The 21,572-nt window shown below is 37.4% G+C and overlaps 1 protein-coding gene across 3 annotated transcripts in view; it reads right to left on the reverse strand.

The window, feature by feature from the left end:
* Positions 1-6,133: 6,133 nt before the first annotated feature.
* Positions 6,134-21,572, reverse strand: part of MYPN (myopalladin) — a 79,538-nt gene continuing 64,099 nt past the window's right edge. For all 3 annotated transcript variants that reach the window (XM_074874287.1, XM_074874288.1, XM_074874286.1), the window contains 8 exons: positions 20,286-20,507; positions 19,611-19,760; positions 18,599-18,678; positions 17,951-18,077; positions 16,209-16,416; positions 15,329-15,494; positions 12,952-13,085; positions 6,134-10,884 (listed from right to left, as the gene is read on the reverse strand). In XM_074874287.1, coding sequence (XP_074730388.1) covers positions 10,715-10,884; positions 12,952-13,085; positions 15,329-15,494; positions 16,209-16,416; positions 17,951-18,077; positions 18,599-18,678; positions 19,611-19,760; positions 20,286-20,507 — 1,257 coding nt within the window. In that variant the 3' untranslated portion in view covers positions 6,134-10,714. The remainder of the gene's footprint in view (positions 10,885-12,951; positions 13,086-15,328; positions 15,495-16,208; positions 16,417-17,950; positions 18,078-18,598; positions 18,679-19,610; positions 19,761-20,285; positions 20,508-21,572) is intronic.

The raw sequence follows: 21,572 nt of genomic DNA on the forward strand, positions 1-21,572 counted from the left end.
AACTTTTTACGAACTAAGAATATGCAGCAGGCCAGATGTGTAATTTAATAATTAGCAAGAGTTAATCCACTTGAATAAGGTAATATTGGCATTATAATAGCTCATTCTTGTTTGCATCTTATACTAATTTGACAAAATAAATTTGCTTTGAGATCTTTATATCAAAATGCATTTAGGAAGATTGAATATATTTAATGCTGGTGGAAAGCATACTTTTAATTTGAAATCTTTCTGACAATTGCTTCCTAGTTTATCTAGTTCATTTGATTATTTTATTAAATAAGTTTTTGGTGGTTTTTTTTTTTTACTGTGATGAATTGTGACAGTGTTTTCTACAGATCACAGGCCAAATTGACCGGTGGTGGTATAACTGAATGGAATAACACCAGAAATGAACTTCATTCCATGTTTTTATTTTTATGTCAGCTTTAAAGTTATTCTTTGGTTTGTTTTCACATAAATGGCTCCCATGGAAAAAGTTTTATAATGTATTGGAGTTCTAGTCCTCAGAGAACTAACTTTCTTAAACTTTGTAAGTTTGACCTATGGGTTCCAAGGTTGTGTAGGTTTGCTTTAATCCAATTTATGGTGTCTCTTGTATGCTCAAAAAAGAGCTAGTTTCAAGTCATGGAAGGAATTTTCAATGGCTCTAAAAGCACGTGTGATTATATACCATAAATGAGAATGCTTTCGTGAAAATAATCTAAACTTCTAGATTTTTGTAGACTTTAAATGTTTGGATTTTATTTTTTAATTTTATGTTATCTGGAAACAATAACAGATTTTGTAAATCATAAATAAAGTGTTTTCTATGATATGTCCTCACCAACTACCTGAAATTCCTGCTCTAGGAATTACTTACTAGTGGCTTTCCTACCCCAAATGTTATACTGCTTCCATCGCAGTCCTGACAGTTTAATGTGCAGAAGAATCAACTAGCAAATGATGCTTGCTTCCCAGTTAGAGTAAGAAGTGTGTTTTATGTACCCTCTGGAAAACAGCCTTTGAAGATAAGGGTTTGGTAAAAAGTTACAGAGCATTCTGGCAAAGCAGTTGGGTTCATTTCAGCCCTGGTGGTGCCCTGAATTGCCTTTTGTTTGTTTGCTTCTTTCACTTGTGGAGGATAGAGGGATCTGGTTGGAAAAGGCAGAAGAGGGAAGAAGATTGGGAAGGTCAAAAAATGAGGAGGAGCAGGACGGCTGGAGAAGCAGATGTGTTTGTAGCAGGATGTAGAGGCTGCAAAAGTTTGACTGCTGATGTCTGTTGTGATGGCGGCAGACTTTGAAGCTGAAGGCTACTTCTGCTGAGGGGAGTTTCCAGAAACAAGCCCTTGCTAGTGTTAGCTGTGAGGGAGAAGGAGAAAAGGAGCTGCTGTCCCAGAACAGCTGTTGGTGGGTTTCCAGCAGGGAAGGCTGGTGAGTTCCCTGCTGGCTGCTGCCATGTCTTGTATTTTCGAATTCTTTCAAATGACAAATGAATAGCTTTGATAGGAGTTATTTTCAACAATTAAGCAGCTTTCAGTGAAAAACAAAAGCATCAATAGGAACTAAGCCCTGTTTTGGGGGAGGGGGACTCTGCTGCCGGAACAGTTACATACAAAGACCTGACCTTACTGTCTGTCTTCTCTCAGAACCCTTATTGACGTTTTGCCCTTGGTCACCGTTGTGCAGACTAGTACGTTTCCTGAGGCAGGAGTTGGACTGTTCATGGGATGAAAGCTGCTGGGAGAGACTTTCAGGCTGGGTTAAACACACGTAGGAGAGGCACAGTATATTCTGAGCAACTCTCTCCTTTAAACACTGGCATTCAGGAATATTTTTTAATAAATATTTTAGCCTCTCTAAGGGTAATTAATAGTGTTAATTATTAAAATGTGGGCTTTTACTTCTTATGAATTACCTTATATCTTTATCAGCAAACAGCAGATTCACCCTTCTGGGAATATTATGTTACTCACAGATTTCTTTGCAGAAGTATATATAGAGACACTAGAATTAATTGTTGTCCATCATATAGCCAAGTTAATATTGTTTGAATATTACTCGTCATTAAGTGACAAGATTTTGTATGTAATAGCAATCAATACAATCCTTAAATAATTAAATGATGTGCCATCTTACACTAATTTATTAGCTGTAAATTTTATGCAGACGTTGTCTCACCTGCACTGCTAGCACAGTAGTGGGTTTTCCATCCTGAAACGGGAATATGATACAAATAAATCACGCAATTATATGATGTGGAAATCTTGGCTTAGTGAAAGAAAGCATCCCAAACCTTAGGTGGGAAGAGTAATACAATACAAAAGTATAAATACCAGAATAGTGTGCAAGAATAGTACTGATGTGTTTCTGCACTACTGGTATATAATTTGATTTTGTGGGACATGGCATTGCAGTTTGTATGCAATTTATGTCGAAGTACTTAACACCCATTTCTCTTCCGATTTTGTAAATTGTGTTGTAATTTACATCTGCATATGATGGTAGATATAATTATAAAAATAATGGATAAGTATGCAGTGAATGATTAAATGATACTAAGCTAGCATAAAGAGGAACAAACCAACACAAAACATAAAATATCTGTGGTTATGTTACCAAATATTATTAAGAATTGAAACCAAAGTCCTGAAAAGCACTTTAGTGCAGTAGATAACCTGTGAACACTTTGTAAATCAGGTCATTGCATCAATCTCTGCTGTTGCATAATGTGATAAGGTTACAATCCCCATTCTCTTCAACTTGGTTGTGCTAATGAGAGGTGAATGTTTTATTGGTCTCTTTATCTATTGATAATAATTAGTAATATTATTAGTGGAAAAACTGATTTTATATAATGTAGAATTTTTGTTTCTTGGGAGGGTGCAGTGTTGAGCTGGAAGTTGGGATTTCCAATTTTCTATAGGTACTGAAGGCAACAAATTCTTTGTAGTGTATAGACAGCTGTCTGTCTATTGATGATCTGTCGGAGCTTTTTGGGGAGTGAATTGGGGCGAGGGGGAAGTTTAATCATTAAAAATTTTTTCTGAAGGCAGTCTGAAAAGCAGATATTATCCATGCTGGTTTGTACTTCTCAAACTCAAGTATTCAGGAAGTCACTGGGTTCTTTTCATAGCTTTCCTTTACAAATACTTCAGTGACACTTTGTGAAATATAAACTTGACCATTTAATTTGGGTTTGATTATTGCTCCCAACTATTTGTTCCCCACTGGCTGTTTGGTGCTTGTCAGATAATGGCTGTGACCCTTCTTCTGTACTGGGCTTTTTTCATATGGGCATTTGAAGCCCCTTCCCCTTAAATATTGTTTCCAGTGGGCCTCCAAATGAAGCAAAAGCTTAGATGCTTAGAGCTTGATGTGTTCTTAGTGACTGAGGTTTGTCTGCTCGTAAAGTTTTGTTCCGCTGAACAGCAGTGCAAACCTGAAATACTTCTATTTGTAGTATCAGTACATTGTAATTCTAGAACCACATTATTGTGAAGACATGGGGATGAGAAATGCTTGCTTCATTAAATATTTGTTGCATGCTACACACACGTTTCACTATTGAAATTCAGTGTGAAGTTCTAATGAACTATTTGTGCAAAATTAACATTTATTCTTCTAAAAGGTTCAGACTGCAGTGTTTTCTATTTGAAGTAGCTATAGATACTCTGCTTCTATGATTCTTTGAATCATATCACCCTGTTTTGACAAGGTGACCAGAGTTATTTTTGAACTCGGAACTGGAGTGACATTTTTAACTGCAGTGACTTTTCAGTGGCTGCAAGCAGAACTAGAGTAGCACGTTCCCAAAATGTATGTTAGTAAAGAAAAGTGGTTTCCTCCTGTCTAAGTATCGAGGTCATCTGTATTAGCAAGTCTTACAACTTTAATTCATTCCAATTTTTTAGGCTTCTATTTTCCATCTCACCATTTATAAGGTATTTAGGGCACAGTCCATCTTATGCTATACACACTTACAGGGCAAAGCTCAGTTCTTGGCTGGAATTCCTAAATGGTGCTGCAGTACAAATTCTGAAAAGTAAAAATGTTACTAACCATAGTTAGAGTCTCGTAAAGTCAATGACATTACAACTCCTTCACAGGGGGAAACATGAGATATTTAGTATTTAGCTAAGTTTCCTATACCTTGTTAAGTAGAACTTCCCCGGTGAAATCTTTGTGGAAGTCCCTACTGTGATGTGATTCTTCAGGCACAAGTTTAAAAAAATGTGATTTCCAGTCAAATTTTCTATTTTCCAAAATAAGCTTCTGCCTTAAGATGGGTACCCTTACGCTTAGGTTTCCAGCTATTTGAGCTAAGCAATATGAATGCAATTTTCTGTCATTTAGGAGTGAAATTTATCTAGATTTTTAAAATTCAATAAGAATTTAGAGAACATCATCTTTTTGCACTAAATATATTCAGCTGTTCTATCTCTACAAAATATCCAGGGAAAGAAAAAATGCACTGAGAATAAAGACATGTTTATTCATTGAAGAAGCAGTCCAGTGTTTCCTCTACACAGATATCTTGTAACAAACATTGATTTCACCCAATACTTGGGCACTTTTTAAAAAATGATCTATGTTTTGAACTTTAATTACATTTCAAGAAACTGTGGCTTTAAAAAAAACAAAGCAACTTCACATATAATATTTAAATATATCTTCTACCAAAGAGTACATTTTAATGTTGTCTACTGTATTTTTCTGATTTGTAATTCTGTTTTCATTTGTACAGAAATTAGCATGCAAAATATATCTTATACAGAATTTGCTTAAAATGTCTGCATATGTAACTCCAAGGAATAAGAAGTTCATTTTTGAATGGCTTTCTGCAGCCTGGGGTGCATAGTCAGAATGTCTTCACTATTTTGCCATTTCTTCACAATGTTGCCTGCTACTAATGGATTGTGTGATCCTAAAGTATGGTCAGTTTCTGAGCAGAATTTCCCACTGATACAAATGGAGAACTCCACTTACGTTCACAGCACATATGACCCAAGATTTCTTTGTATTATGCAATAAATGGTTCTTTGTATCTATAGTGGACTTGAAGTATAAAGGCATTAATAAAAGCAGCTTGTGTTGTTCAGAGGAAATTATAAAATGTGTAGGAGCTGCTTTAGCTCATGGGGCTGTAGCTGAGCTAAAATGGTCTTAAGAACATTGTCTGTGAGCTAGCAGGCACAGAATTACATAGAAATCAAGCCAGGTAAGAATGGAGCAACATGGTTACATGGCAGCAAAATCAGTACCAGCAAATGTAATGGGGTGCATCCTTATTTTTTACCCTGTTCTCTTCTGTATCCAAGCTATAAGATCCAGCTTCCTTCAAGTGTTGGGTTTGCATCTGCTGCTCATTAAAAATTAATTCCAAAGTCTACTAATGGACCCTTATACAAAGAATATGTTAAATCATTCAAGTTGAAGACATGTATAAGGAAGAGTGAAATTCAGTGTGGTCGGTTGGTTTGATTTTCCCTCATTCAATTTTCACTTGTTCAAGTGCTGGATTGAAAAACCCAAGCTGTGGGTTGAAAAAGTAAGTCCTGTGTAGCAGGTCTCCAGTGCCCTACTGCACAGAGAAACTTCTCCGTGTGTTGGTCTAGACCCAGTGAACAGGTATTGCAGAGGGAGTGTGTGGGCTGGGCGGCCAATGTAGTAGACAGATTCTGCATGAAGTTTTGAGACACGATGCAGTTCAGCTATGATAGTCTGTAGATAGAAGTATATGCTCAAGCACAGGCTTTGGAGACTAATTCTCCAAGATACTGAGAATCTGGCAAATTTATTGACCTTTAAAACATGCAAATTGCCCTAAAGACTCCTTGGCTTCTTCTTGGTACCCCTGAGAAAACTTGTTTTTTCAAACTTTGATGAAGGGGCTGAGTTTATCAGAAAAAATAAAGCATAATTTAAAACCAAAGTAAATTGATATTAAGAATTGTTAGAAAAGCAACAACTATATTTCACAACTACCTGCTAGAAGCATGGCTAGTATATAACTTGACAGTATTTTATGATTTTCTTCTAAATAATATAAGGTCTCATTCCATTAATCAGCTGTCACAGCAAAGTTCTGAGGAAACCTCTGGTCTTGTTGCACACTTTCACAATTATTTGAACACGTGAAGGACACAGTCTTGTATGCAACTCTGAAGCATTTATTTAAATTCAGGTGAGACAAAGGGAAATACATTACTGAACAGGCAGGTGTGGTTTTTTTCCTTTCATATGCACTTAAAATATACTTTAAAACTGACATTAACATTTTTCTTCCCATGACTTTGGATCAAAAAATAAAAAATATCAACTTTAATCAAGAAAAAATTATAAAATATAATTTTAAGGCTCAAAGTGACAACTTTGTATTGGAAATAGTAAGGCAATTAACAATGAATCACTTCTCCAATATTTAACAGCTGAAATATTTCATTAGGTCTTGCTAATAATTTTGTGTGAAGACATCTTCCAGAAACTAACACTTTTAAACCTGGTAGCATTAAGAACACAGTTCTTAAAGGAATTCTTATTCCAGATTTGTTGCTTTGAAGTACCTGTGATTACTGTAAACAGTTGGGATCAGCAGTTGTTTACATATTAAGATAAAGACTGCAGACTTGGCTTTTCCTATTTGAAGTGTGTGCTCTCATCTTCTCCTCATGTTAGCAGACGTGAGGCTTTCAGAACGTGTGCTCCACCTCCCACGTGGAAGCAAAGGAACTCAATCCAGCTGTTTTAAGGCAAGAAGTCCAGCGATACCAATGCAAACTGCTACGTGATGCTGCTGAGAACTGGGTTTGCACCAAGCTGGACCAAAATCTTAAGGCAAAGATAAAACTTTTGCATTCTAGAATTGCAATACAAAAGTTATAATTTCTGCTGTTCTTTGAAATATACTGTGCCTCTGATTGTATACAAAACCAGGACCAGAAGGAAACAGGAAACTAAATAAACCTACAAGATTTTGAATCATAAAACAACGAGATTACAAACCTGAGCATTTCTGTATCTCACTGATACAATGTTATGCTCCACACTGTGGTGATTTAATGGACTTTTGGAAGATAATAGCTAACACTGACTTCAGTGAAAGTTCTAACATTTATTTTTGTTGTTGTGGCAGCCTGCCCTGAATAAGAGAATGAAATACCATGCTGGTTTGAAGTCAGATGGGTTATTCAGTTAAACAAAAACAGTGAACAGCCAAGGTGTTCAGGAAGGGGGCACAGTTGCATAGTCTCTAGTGCATCTTGACACAGTACGATGAGATAGTGCCATCTTTCAGAGGACATGAACTCAAACAGCATCGCGTGTTTTGTGACAACTCAGTGTTGTCTCTGCTGCTTACACAAGCCTTTTTCCTTTGGCTTTTCCATCAGTTAACAACACAAACATAATTTCTGTGTCTTTTTCTAGCAAGTCTTCTTTGTGATGAGCACATCAATACTACTAATTAACAGCATTTACATCCGTTCACATAAGTTTCCTTTACATACTCATTTTATGGGCTCAGTATATGCAGAGGAGAAATGTCCTGTGGCAATATTTAATGACTACGAGCAAAATTTAATGACTACAGGCCATTTGCGTTCAGATTCTGATTTTGTTTATATCAGATGCACTGAAAATACTTGAAATTACTGATTCTGCATTGTGTAGGGAGATGTGATGGGTAAAGTTTTGATCCTATTGTTAGTAAATACTGTCAAGGAGAGAATGTTATGGTTCAGCTGACAGATTTTGGTGATCCACTCTCTGTAGCCTACCTCTCAGTGAGACTTCTGGGGCCCCTTCTTGAATGACTAAAGATTAATCCTTGTTACACAGATTTTTTGGGAAAAGTCTTTCAGCAGTAGCTGCTTGTCCTCCCACTTCCACAAACTGAATGTGCGTTTTAAAAAACATCGTACCACTTAATCCTCAGTTTGTCAGTTCAGGTTATAGTGATGTAAGTTTGGAGACATTACACTGAAATCATGGAGAAAAGGTTGAAGAGATATGGTTTATACATTTTCTCTCTGCACTTTGTCTTTTAATTTGTACTGAGTTTTTGGGTGTGTTGTCTGACGTTGTAAAATGTGAGAACCACTACTACTGTCAGTAATATTAACAAGTATGATTCCAGCACTGGTAACCAGATATTTGCTAATAGTAAGTACTAGTATTCCTTTCTTCTAAACTATGTAAAGAACTCTGATTAAAGTGATCACTCTTGTAGCTACAATTGCCTAATAGTTTATACCCCAGTCAAAAAGGAAAAGATTGTGCTTGCCTGAATTAGTTTCTACTCAGTCAATAGGTAACTTAATCCACATAGGATATTCAGTCAGGCAGTAGAAAGTGAAACAATTTAGGAAGTACAGAGTGATTTAGGTCTGAAGGAACCTCAGGAGGTCATCTGGTCCAACCCCTCACTCAAAGTCAGACAAGGGGGCCACAGGGGACTTCTAAGCAGACAATTGCTTGACTAAGCCTGTGATAGGTATAAAGCCTGATGACCAATATGCAACTTGGAATACTTTGGATCAAAATCTAATCTTCAGTCCTGGCATGAAATAATGGGAAGGCCGGGGCTGTAGATGGGAGTAGAATTTGATCTCTTGTGTCTTAATTTCCTCTCCTCCCACTTCCCAACAGCACTGGATTAAACAAGCAAAATCCAATAACGTTCCTTGGATTATTTTCCCAAGAGTAGTTACTAATATGGGAAACTTTACATTTTGGATTGCCCAACTCTGACTCAGTCTAGGTTTAGTTTTGGAATCCCCAAGCCATCCTAAAACCAACGGAAGATAAGAGAAGCAGTAGGTACTCTATCCTCGAAAATCAGACCCACAATGTGTCTTAAATTGGTCACCCCATAGCTGAAGTCACCTGAATCAGTGCATTGTTCTTAATAGCTGTTGGTTTTCTTTTGTTTGCCAGGGAGGGGTATAGCACGGGCAACAACTGGTATTTCTACTTTCCCACTGAAATACCTGCACCTTGTCTGTGTCTCAGGAGAAGAATGGATTTTAGCTTCCTGGTCTGTTCAATGTGGGGTGAATGGCCTGAGATTTCTAACAGAAGCATGAAAGTTATAATGATGGGTTTGTTTTATGGTCTTCACTCAGGTGGGAATTAGAACAATACGAGAAATTCACTTCGTCTAAACCCTTAGGGAACCAACAGTTAGAGACAACATAAGCTGCATTTGTAGGAAACTCAGTGAAAGGCTGTCTCTTTCTCAGTCTCTGGCTATGTCCGGTATCCTTTTGCTCTTAAGATAACTCCTCATTGCTTTCTTTGCATATGTAATCTTCTACAGTTACATATTTAAATTTGAAAAAATCCAAATAAGGTCCAAAACGAAAGTGTCTGTTAATTTTTCTTCTCATCTCTGTGACTTTGATCAGGGCTTTGTTGCATTCTCTAGCCATGTTGAAAGCAGTAAGAACTGCTTGAAAACAATGTCCAAAGAAGAGGGGTAGCAGTAATTTAAAGATTCAGGAAATCATCTTAGATATTCTTGGATTCTAAGGGCTGTGAGGTATTAATACAACTTTATAGATGCTAAATATATTTAAATTAATCATTAAGTGTTGTCACTTAACACCTTCTGTTGCATGTCCATTAAATTGCCTTATTTATTGCTACTATTGGTTACAGTAGGGTTTTTAGCTCTTTCAACATAACTGTTGCTTAACTTCATAACTTTTGTATATTAACAGAATTTTCTGTCTTTGTAGTAGACACCACACTTGTGACTATTTCCTAAATGATGGTGAAAATTTAAATTCCACCAGATCATAATTCCTTTTCAGTTAGTTAAAAAAATGAGCTAGATGGTAAATGCACTTTTCTTTTAGTCACGTTAAAAATTAGGAAAAAGAGACTGATATTTAAAAACTGTGAAGTTACAAGCTTGATATCATCTGTGTTTAAAGGCAGAGAATCACTAACATTGTAAAGAAAAAAGTATGAAGCACATCTGGAAAATAATTTCAACTATGGGCTCTAGAGAACATGCTTCAGACAACAGGAATTTTGGTTTCCTATGTTAGTGTCCTGTGCACGTGCCCTGTACCTTACTTTATGAATCCTTACACCATGAGTACACAGTTCATGGAGTACACACACACACAAATATAAATATATAGGGTATACAGCTGTACCTACATGAAACGCTACATTTATCTAGTCTTGAGTTCAAAAATTCTAAGATTATCTGGCATAATAATATATAAAAATGTGTTACATCTTTTCCCTTTAACTTGTGCTTTGTGATTATCTGGCATGTTTTTTAGAATTACATTCAAAGTCTTGTTGTTTACCCTCATTCCGGATTGTTGTTATTGTAATGTCAATGTTTTCACTGGCAGTATTCCAGCCGAACATCATCAATCCTTTACATGGTTTGCTACAGTACAGTAGCTTTAGTTCAAGCAGTAAAAGTGGTATTGGCTTTTAGGTGCTGAAAACTATGTTTACTATGTAATTCTTAGCAAACTACACAGTATTGAATTTATTGCACAACACTCCATACCACGATTATCCTGCAGTAAAATAATATGCAAAAGTCTTGTATGATATGTTACTTGCAACATTTGCAGCAGCAGTACACAATTACAAACAAGTTGCTTGTAAACCTTGAGCATCTTGACTTGTACCTCTTTTTTTTTTCTTTTCTCCCCCACAGTTCTAGTATCTCTGCAGGTGTAACTGGAACAATTGTTTGTTTTTCAAAGTTCTTCACTCTCCACCACCTTTTGGGTTGGGGATGAAAACAGCATAGGGCTTTCAGTAGTTGGGAAGGCAGAAAAAATTTCAAGTCCTTGACCGGTGAGGTTTGCATACCGGCTGCCACCAGGTCGAAGTTTTATTGGTTGTGGAATCTGATGGTGCCACTGAGCTGAAACAGAATAGGCTGTATAAACCTCTAATTAAGCTAGCAATCAAACAACAGAAATCAATGCACACAACTGAAAAGTCGCTTCCAACATCCTTGAAGAGAGCACAGCGTTCTTGTTCCCTGTTTTAGGGTCTGTTCCTTCAAATATTATAATTTACATAGTTTGTACGTTGAGTATTTTTATTGAAGCCTACAGATGGAATTCCATCCCTGTTCAATTCAATGACAATGTTTGCATGGATTTCACTAAGTCCAAAATTTAATAATTTAATCTTTGGAGCCTTCTCCAAAGCTCCCGCAATCAAAACTAAAAACATACCATAGCATGAACAGAGGTGAACAAACTGGACATGGCTCTGATTTTGTACTACTCCATCCTCTGGGGGACTTTTCTTCCCGTTATTTTTTTTGGTGGTTTTTAATTTCAAAGTAATAATATGGGGAATTTTTTTAAAGAAGTGATTACGCTTTTTATTTCCCTGTAATACTTACAACTAGTAACACGTTTCCTAAATTTTTTAAGATATGGAGATAAATGTAATCCAAAGACACATATTCAGTAATTTAAAAGTAACATTCAACATGTTCCCATGTGAATAAATACCATTATGAATTTGTAAGAATATTTAGCTATTATATAATACTTAACAGTTATCATTCTTAAAACACTTCAGAAAGGGGAAATTGATATTTGCCAGTATTTATCAATACAAACCCTCCAGGTCTGCATCCCAACTGGACAAACATATGTGTCAGCAATTAAAATGAAAGGGTAGAAGTTCAGGCTACAATACTCTGAGAAGAGGTTAGTGTGGGAGACCTACAACCTCCATGTTAAGCATTGATAGGAAATGTCTTTCCATGCTGAATTTTGACCCTGTCTATCTGGAAATATTTGAAAAAAACCCTCTTTTTTTTCTTGCAGCCCCCAATTTGTTTCTATTTGAACAACACACTCATTGTTTACTGTACTTTTTTCTCTGCACATGTAATTGCAAATATCAGACCACACTTTCAATCTCCCAATCCCGTCCATTCAAAGTAGCATAAAGAAAACCAATTTATGTCACTCCCTTTGCTGTGTAAGGCTTGGAGAGTCTTTAGAAAATATGGTTGGAATCAGGAAGCATTTCTTACTTTCCATCTTTTTCCTGTTTGTACCTTGAATCCTTCATATGAAAATTTAACTTATGTCTTGCAACATTTAGATACCTAAGGAATTATTTTGTGTGGTCTTTCTTGAATCAGACTCTCACCAGCCTTCTGTTGAACATTACATTACTATTGTCGGTATCACCACAAGGTGGCGGAAAACTGACAGAGATGCACTTGGTGACTTCTTTTTTATCCCTGATAATTAAGTGAATTTTTTTTAAAAAAACAGAAATGTGGTGTTTTGTTTTGTTTTGTTTTTTTTTTTTTCCTATGAGGGTATGACTATAATCCAACAGTTTGTGGAATATGTCTTCTGTTTTATTATGCTGCTTAATTGGTCAAAGTACACTCTTGATCTAGATGAATTTTCTTAACTATTACATCTTGCATAGATACAGAGTAATTAAGTGATGTGCTGTAGTTCTTGAGCTGGGCTGGGGTGTTCTATGTCCTAGACAAACTAGCCTCCATTAATTAGGCATAGTTTGCATCATACATGCTCCATAGAAGAAGGGGTCTACTTTCTTGTGTGCAATCTATTGTTCCATATCAGGTCAGGGCTGTAGCACAGGCATGTGTCAGAGGGAACAGAGTTAAGGTTCAACTTGAGTACATATTTACTACATGCTTATGTGTCTAGGGAATTTGGAAAGTGGAAAATGAGAGTAGAGAATATTGTGCAAAACTCTTCTGTTTTTTCTCTTTACCTGCCTTTAAACTGATGCAGGAGAGCTAATTTGGCCATTTAGCTGTATCATCATACCTCCTCCTGGTGGCCATATTAAGCTGTGGCCATGCTGTGACACTAATTTCTAATCCATGTCAAAACCAACAATTTACAGACTAAGTGAGGGCTGGGATGGGTCAAAGAAAATTAATTCGGATTTGTTTTATTTACTAGGCAATACCTACCGTATATGTCAAGTCTAGCAGTACAAGAGACAATACCAGCTTCATTTTTTGCAGACAAGGTATACCAGCCAGCATCTGCTTTCTTGGCAGGTTGAATGAGGAGACAGACATACCCTGTTGTATCTTGGTGCATGCTGGGAAAACAGGTGATTTGGAATTAGTATTTCTCAAGAGCATATCAACTTTGAGATTTTACAATATGTACATTAAATATGAAATAGATGAGTTGTAACTTTTATTCTCCAAGAGGTAGCAGTCCAACACATTTAGAGTCAATAGATTTGCTTTCATATGGCCTCAACCAATGATCAGAGTAGCTGAAATCTGTTCTTGCTCCTCTCAGTTGTGCAAAGCCATGGCATGACAGTGTGAGCTGAACTGTTGCTTTGTATGTGTTAATATTAGAATTGTTTATTGCATTCCAGTGAACTAAACCCACACAAAGCTGCTGCACAATCATACTGTATTTTTTCCTAGATCTGAAGCTGGAAGAATAACATAAAAAAATACAAAGAACATTTGTACAAAGTAGTGATATTTTTCACAACAGTAACCAGGGCCAGTCAGAAACTGTTTTATGGCACCCTTTTTCATGAGAAAATGGCTGAGTGGCAAAATCTTAAAGATTTGTTGGGCCAACAGTCTAAAAGAAAGCTGCTTCATTATTCCCTGATCTTCCTTTGCTCTTCAGTGATCCTAGACTTTCTGACTGCAATTTGAAGGGAAAACTATTCAGTAGTATATCCGAGAACTGAGGCTCCTCTGCTTTCTAGGCTGTGGTTGGTCTTTTATATCAACCCAAACGTTTCCCTCATTATAAAGGAAGAGGTGGGAGACGAACACATCAGAATACTTGGAAGTTGCAGGAAGTTCTGAAACTTGAGACTTTGTTTCCTTATGAACTGGAATGAAACATCAAACCACAGAATTTCAGGTCAAGAGGACGTTTTGTGCTTCTGACAGCTCTAGTATAAAAGGGAACATTCACCCTTTGCTCCCTGCACTACATAATTTGCTTTATGCTGTGGGTGCAGTAGTACAGAAGCTCATGCATGTCCATATCATCACACAAAAAGGTCTCTTGGCTTCAAGCAGGAAGATGATAGTGAGGCAAGATAGGGACAAAGAAGGACAATGCTGCCCATGGCTCAGGTGGATCTCTGCAGAACCACTCAAAGCCTTGGGGGCAGGCAGTCTGGTCATGCCAGGCTGAAATAGCAGAGGTATTACGAGCCTGATGTTTGTTAGTTCCTGGCATTGGGAGGTGTGGGAGGTTTCCCTTAGTCTATCCTCATCTGAGTTGAAGCAAAAATTTGTTTTCTAAGCTTCTGTGAAACAACTGAAAATGAGGCATTTTAGGACAGTTGTTCATTTTACATTAACTAGCGTTTGCATGTGTATAACCATAATTACATAATACTGTGAAAATACCAGTACTTGAAATAAATCCTTGAGTAATCTGCCCAGAGGCAGAGGAATAGAGAGTACAGGCTGTGGAAGATCAGAGTCAGGTGGGGGTTTTGGAGAGGACGGCAGTCTCGGAGTGGGGACGGGCAAGCTTCCCCTCATGATAGGTGTGCATTTGTAGCAAGTGCTGCTGTGCAGACAGTTTTCTTTACAGAGAGCCTGCAGGGTGTGCATGTGAAAATGTCGTACTTCTTGAAGTTGATTTCAGAGATCTGATGACTGCATCGAATCATCAGTTGGAGCCAAGTGAAATAAAATATTAGGAATCAGATTTATGCTGAAGTAGTAGTCTTTAAAAAATAAATGAAAGCAATTAATTTCTCATTAATTACAACCAGGCACATTATTTCATCAGCTTTTCTTTTGCAAAACCGAAAAAGTAGTGATGCATTTGAATGCAAGAGCTGAACTCGAACATTGCTGCATTTTGTAAGCATGGATCAAATTCTTTGCCTATGTTTGTGACCAAACTTTGTTATCAGTCTCTGTATCTGATATGTTAAACTCTCTATTGTCCTGTGCTCTGGGGCATTCAAAACCATGTTCTAACTGTTCTGAGTTTGGATTCATCCATAGTTAGAACTAAACTGGAGAAAAAAATAGCTTAGAGAGAGAATAAGCTGCTAAAATGCATTAAAATACCATATCATAGTATCTTTGATAAGAAGATGCATATGCTGAGCGGGCCTATGGCCCGAAAGGTCTATCACCACTCTCTGAAGCAGTGGCATATTATGCTCCATCCTTTATTCTATTGTTCACCTCACAGTGAAGCCAGCTTTTAAAATCTTTATGTGGGTGTAAGAAGTTGTTTTAAGAAGAACACCACCTGTACTTATCACACAGGTTTTCATGGAAACAATTGGCCCAGCCACAAGAAACTCCAAGCATGGGTATGATGATACAGTACCTCATCCTCTCTCTGTTTGATGGGATGGTCTCATTATCCTTCTTCCAGTAAAATACTGGGGGTGGCATTCCCACAACTCTGCACTCTAATCTGACAGGGTACCCTTCAGGAACACCACAGTTCTGAAGCTTCTCCAAAAACATGGGGGCTTTTTTTACTTCCTTTGCTGGAAGAAGAAAAAGAATTGTTGAGCAACAGATATTGTATTCTTTGTTTTGCTTTGAACAGTGTGGAAGAACATGACCGAAAATTATTCTTGTGATATCAAAATAGGTTGTGAATTTTTAATGGGATATTGGAAGGAAAATGAAATGCCATGACATAGCCTCTGTAAGGGAACATAAAGAAAATAATAGACAGAACTGATGTTCATAAAAGAATGTATGCATATCTAATAGGTCTAAACATGCTACCATTGCAGCAAGTGAATGCCAGATCCATGAATTTTAGTATCTCACATCTTGTAAGGCTTTAATAAAGAACAGTATTCAGATTTGTATTTTTCTACTTAAAAATACTTTTAAACTCATAAAATTGGGACTGAAATCTAGGAGTCCTCAACATATTTTATGAATTCAAACCCTAAGCATTTTCTGGGGAGAAAGTTGAGAATGTCATTTTGCCAAGACAAGAGCGGTGAAGTGATGATGAGACAGAATTCTTCCAGCCCTCTATTAATAACAGGAGTGCACCTGTCTGGTGAGCACCAGGTCCATTTCCCTCCATCAGATGAGTTTTATAGCTGTTGAACTCTCAGTGGAGTAAGTAATCAGTGGATTAACTATTTATTTATACTTGTCTGTAGGGAAAAGTAAGGTAAGTTTGAAGAAGCATGTACAAATACCTTCATCATTGAGACTAGTTTTTCAATGATTCTTACCTACAACAGTGAGCTCCAGACTAAATGAATTTTGTCCTGTTTTATTAGTGGCAAGGCAAGTGTAAGTTCCAGCATCATTTTGTGAGAGAGGATCAATAAGCAGAGAGTGAACTCCAGTCTCTCTGACCAGCATCTTGTGGGTGCCATCTGGTAGCACAGGTTTGCCGTTCAGAAGCCACGTCAGGTCTGGAGTTGGTAACCCACTCACCTAACAGACAGTGAAACAGCTAGAGACAAATGTCAAACTGACAAATAGATTCTAGTAAATTCATAGGTAAACCTTTTTTCAGGTACCATCTGAATGATGTCAGAATCTAGAACAAAGATTTTTGTTTTTATTTCTCAGCTTCTGTTTTTCTTCTGATTAGTTACAAAAGGGACAAAACCAAAACAAACAAGCAACAAAATCCCAAGAAAAACAAATACATGAGATGCCTATATTTTTCTTAGTCAGAAAGGAAGAACCTTGGTTATATATCAGATTCACAAAAGACTCTTAGTAATCTGCTAGTTTTCTTATTTTTTTAGTGCTGAGTATAAATAATAACCCTGGATCTAAACCACTACAGAGTTTAATAGAGATGAAAAAGAGTTCTATACAAATGACTTTGTATTTAATAAAATTTCATGAAGGATGATATAGTTCTTTGTAGCTGTTAAACTTACATGTTTTAGAACACTATAAATTAAGTATTTTTTGGGAAGATTATTAGGCTGTATTATAGTCTTAAAGTTCCTTCCAATAGATAGAAGTACTTATTCATGTCCAAAATATTGCTTTCCAGATGATATTCTACAAACCAGAGAAAGAGGGAAGTGGAACTTGCCTGAACGAGGACTGCTGTCTTCCAGGTTTGTGCAATACCAGACATGCTTTAAGGTTTCACAAGCTCTGCCAGGATAGCAGAGCTAAGAATAACCAGATTCTTTGGCATGCTCCCTAGTAAACTTTACATTGTAAATTAAGTAGTAAGGAATCTTGTTCATCTTCAGGGCATTAACTTCTGCTTCAGAGCTTCTACCCTCTTCAGGGTAGGAGACATTCTGGAGCATGGAAGAAGTCAGTGTCAGCATTAGTACCTTTGCTGTGCTACTGGGATATAGAGGGACTGCCAAAATATGTTCGAGCAGATGAATTTCTTAAAGCTGTTCAATAACAGGATGTTCACTGTGTGTACTCTAACCTCTGACAACTCTCTCGTGGGGATTTGAATCTGTAAGTGGGGGATGTTTCTGCATCTGTGCATGCTGGGGAAGCATAAAATGAACTAGGCTCTGTTCCCTCTTTTCAGGGAGTATTAATCTTCAGTAATTCAGTCCAATACAATGGGAACATTTGTTTGTACAGAATACAACATGCTGAATCCTCTCTTTCTCGTGGTTTTGTGCTATTCTGGATTATGTTCAAGAATCTGATAATGGAGCAGAAGGACCTGTCATTCTCAGATGAACTTCTGAAGTTTGCACTGGTAAAGGACACGGTGAACATATCTAGTAATTTGAACAACCTTGTAAGCAAGCCTTCTATTTCTGGGGTGTTCTTCATTCCATATAACATGTGTTGAAAAGAAATCCCCTGAATCAGCTCGGAGACAATGGCAATAAGAAATGATTTTTAGAAATGAAGCATTAGAACTTTAACAGAAGGCGTTCACACATGCAATAAAGAACATGAGAACATGTTTAGCAGTACATGTAGAGAGGTAGAAAAAGTGAGAATGAACAGAGGAAACAGTTGGTACCTTACAATCCAACCTACAAAGTCGCCCTTCGTGTGCTACCATGTCACCTGGAGCCTGTAGAAAGTATGGCCTGAAAAAGCGTTCTTGAACTGTCTCTTTGTCTCCTTCTGGCGCCCGAGGTCGTGTTCTGCAACACAAAAATTGCATGTATATGTTTGGAAGTCAAACTTTTTTTGGTGATGGTTAAAAAAAGGAAGAAATTGTGGGAAAGGATGATCAGATAGCTGGAGTTAAATAAAAGGGCAGAAAGAAATGGACTGATTGTAATTTAATACTTGCATAATTTCCATTTAGAAAGATTATCAAATTAACTATGTTGTGCAGTATTGTTGGATTCCCAATCTGTCCTCCACTTCTTTTTGGTTTTTTTTGGCAGAATTTCATCTTGCTAATCCATCCCTTGCCTTTAACTCCACTGCGACAGGTAAATGAAATAACACTTTACACTTAAACTTCCCTGTATTTGAAGATGACCTTCAAAAGTATTACATTCTAGAAGTGACCTGTTGGGAGGGAACTGCTGCTGTTATCTCCATTTTATGGTTGAGAACTGAAGTACAGGGTGCACTGAAGTACAGTAGCTAGTTAGTTTGAGTGCCTTCAGTAAGAAGCATAAAGAGGGTCTGAAGGACTTGTCTTTCCTTTTACCTGTGAGGCTGAATTGTTGATATTCGGCCCCGAACAGGGATACTCTGAACCATCAGGTGGCCTGAACAACTGATTCTCCCCTGCAAATCACAACGGAAACAGAATTAATAGTTGGTTAATAGCTCATTTTGTTTAGAAGTATAAATATTTAACATTTACAATGCATTCAGATTTATTTTTATAAAGTAACTGAACTGTAGTGTAAATATTACTTTTTCAAAGCATATGCTGTTAGCATGCAGTGAAGTGCAGTTGAGGCAGGGGTTTCTTTGTGTGTCTAGAGCAGGGTGTTCCTCAGACCCTTCAAGGCTGTGGCAATGCATTTAGCAGTGGTGCTGTGTAAACCAGCTTAAGCAGTGCCTGTCCCTGCTCGTTCATTCCTGCCACTGTGTCTCCACGGGTACTAGCACCTTTGTGCTAGCATACTTGTTTATGCAGCCACCCAGAAACTGAGAAGTAGTTGGGCTGAAATATAATTCAGAAAAAAGGAAAAATTTAAACTGGGAAAAGTTGCCTGATCTACTTGAGCGTACTGCTAAGTAAACAGCTAAGCTAGCACACCAGGTGAAGGAGAATGGTACTGGGGATGAGACTATTATCAGAACCACATCTTTGCATCCTAGATAAAGAATAATTGTGTTTGGTAACACTTCCAAATTTGATGTAACTTTTTGTTTCCACTTGCTCTATTTTTTCTGCCCGAAATATCATGTCTGCCTTGTCAGCACATCTTAAAAGGTATCTATCAGCAACAGAGGGGGGACTCAGAAGATAGGACAGGAGGTATTAATGTGAAAAATGTCCTTAATGGTTGTGACTGGGATGTGTAAGAATAGGCGAGTAGTTTCATCATTCTTCATTACATGGTGTCCTCTCCTATCCTCTGAAGCATCTGATTTTTGATACAGTTACCACTCGATGTCAGACTAGGTGGGCCAATCTGTGTTCCTATTAACATATATTAGAAACAGATGAAACAAGCGTTTCTGTAGAGGAAAATAAAACACCTTACTTGTGGGTTTGCAGCCATAATTGTATAGTTGCCATCATCATCATTAGTAGAAGCTTCAATATGTAAAGAACACGTGCCATCTTCTTCTCTGTTCATTTTGAAATGCGCATTTTTCTTTGAAATCTGCTTGCCATCCTTGAACCAGTATACCTGCAGTGATCAGACCCACCCCCCGCCAGTGACTTAACACTTGCTCTGTAGTGGAATAGTGACTAGAAAAAAATGTAGATAGGAACATGAGATAAGTTGACTAATTGCTAGTAAAAATTTTAGAATATTATAAAATTTGCAGATCGGTTATGATGTGAAATAGAATGATTTCAGGTTGAACACAGAAAGCTGCTTATCTCCTTTATATAGCTGGGCCTGTCAGGTTCTCTTTTCTTGGCTACAGACACATTACTGGTTGTCTCATACCAGTTCTCATCTTTCTGAAAAGGGGGTTTATGAAGTTCTGTTTCTCTTGGAGTCAGGTGGCTGTGAGGCAGTCCACACAGGGCTGAGAGATGCTCAGGAGCAGATATTGTTATTTTAGAAAGTGGGGAGGAAATAATTTGTTTTAGAGCTCTCTCTACAGAGCCATGTTCTTAGGAGTGAGACTTTCCAGAGGGATGTATAGAACATAGCAAGTAGATGATTTTTATTCCTTTACTGCTAACAGTGAGAATGACCTACCTTGGGAACAGGTATTCCAACTATTTTGCAAGTGAATGTAATAGGAGATCCTTCCATTACCCGAAAATGCTTGAGTCTCTTATCAAAGATGGGTGCTATGTATTTGCCTGTAGGGATTTCCTCGTGGTGGATTTCATCATCTGATTCATCCACCGGCGTACGTTCAAGGCGAAATTCTATTTCATTCATCAGCCTCTGCTCAAAGCTTGAAATCCTGTATTCCTGTAGAGTGAGAGAGGCACGGTTCTGAACAGGACGAGTCGTGTTCTGTGGTATTTGCAGTCATTTGTGCTTTTAGACTAATTCTAAAATGAGTGAAAATAAAAAAGCCTACATAAACCAGGACATATTGAAACAGTCTGAAATTGGTCTGCAGACACAGATTCTCACTGCATCTGAAGTTTGCAGAATGCAACTAGTGAAACTAAAAAATCAAACATTTAATTCCTGCAAGTCCCTGTGAAAAAACTGTATTCTTACACACTGTTGATCAAAAACAGTCATTAAAATATACCAAATTTTTGAGGATTTTGTGTTCAAATATTAGTCATCTGCTAATTATAGAAATGAATACTATACATATTTCAATTCAGAATTAAATAAGGAAAACTATACCTACTAAAAGAGTAATTTGCCTTCAGGTTAAAACTTGACCAGATTTCTAGCTGGTGTAACTGAGAAAGCAAAACATATCACATTTAAATCCTTAGAAGATTAAACAGATGATGCAAGAAAACCAGTGTATTCCTACATAGATGACCATTTCCGGATAGTTTGATGTGATTATGAGCCTCCTCCTAACCGCCTGTGACTCTTGTTACTTAGCTGTTTTGCATGACGATGTCTCTTGTCTAGACCAAGAGGCATTTGGCCAAATGTCTCTTGCTGTGACATGTGAAGCTTCACACCAAGAGCCAGCTTCAGTTTTTGACACTAAACCAGTGTTTATCCTGGGCATGGTGGAGCCCTAAAGATACACCTGAGTGGACTTTTTGGGTAGCAGATGCTGCCTAGCTACACTAACATAGACAGTTGTAATAATATCTTGCTTAAGTCATTATAAACTATCTTGTGGGGATACATATTACCATATGTAGGCCTGTAGCAGTAACCAAATCAGTTTGCTCAGACCTGAATTTATGCAGTTTGTAAGTCCAGAGCTTGCATTCCTGCTTCTATTGAAGGGCACTGACACTCTGCAAGCAGACTTATGTTTTATTCTACTTCTGTGGCAAGCTTGGATCTTCAGAATCTCACTTTAATCTGTCAGTGCTATTATGATGGGTT

This window comes from Strix uralensis, chromosome 7 (assembly GCF_047716275.1).
Source record: "Strix uralensis isolate ZFMK-TIS-50842 chromosome 7, bStrUra1, whole genome shotgun sequence".
Classification (NCBI taxonomy): Eukaryota; Metazoa; Chordata; class Aves; order Strigiformes; family Strigidae; genus Strix; species Strix uralensis.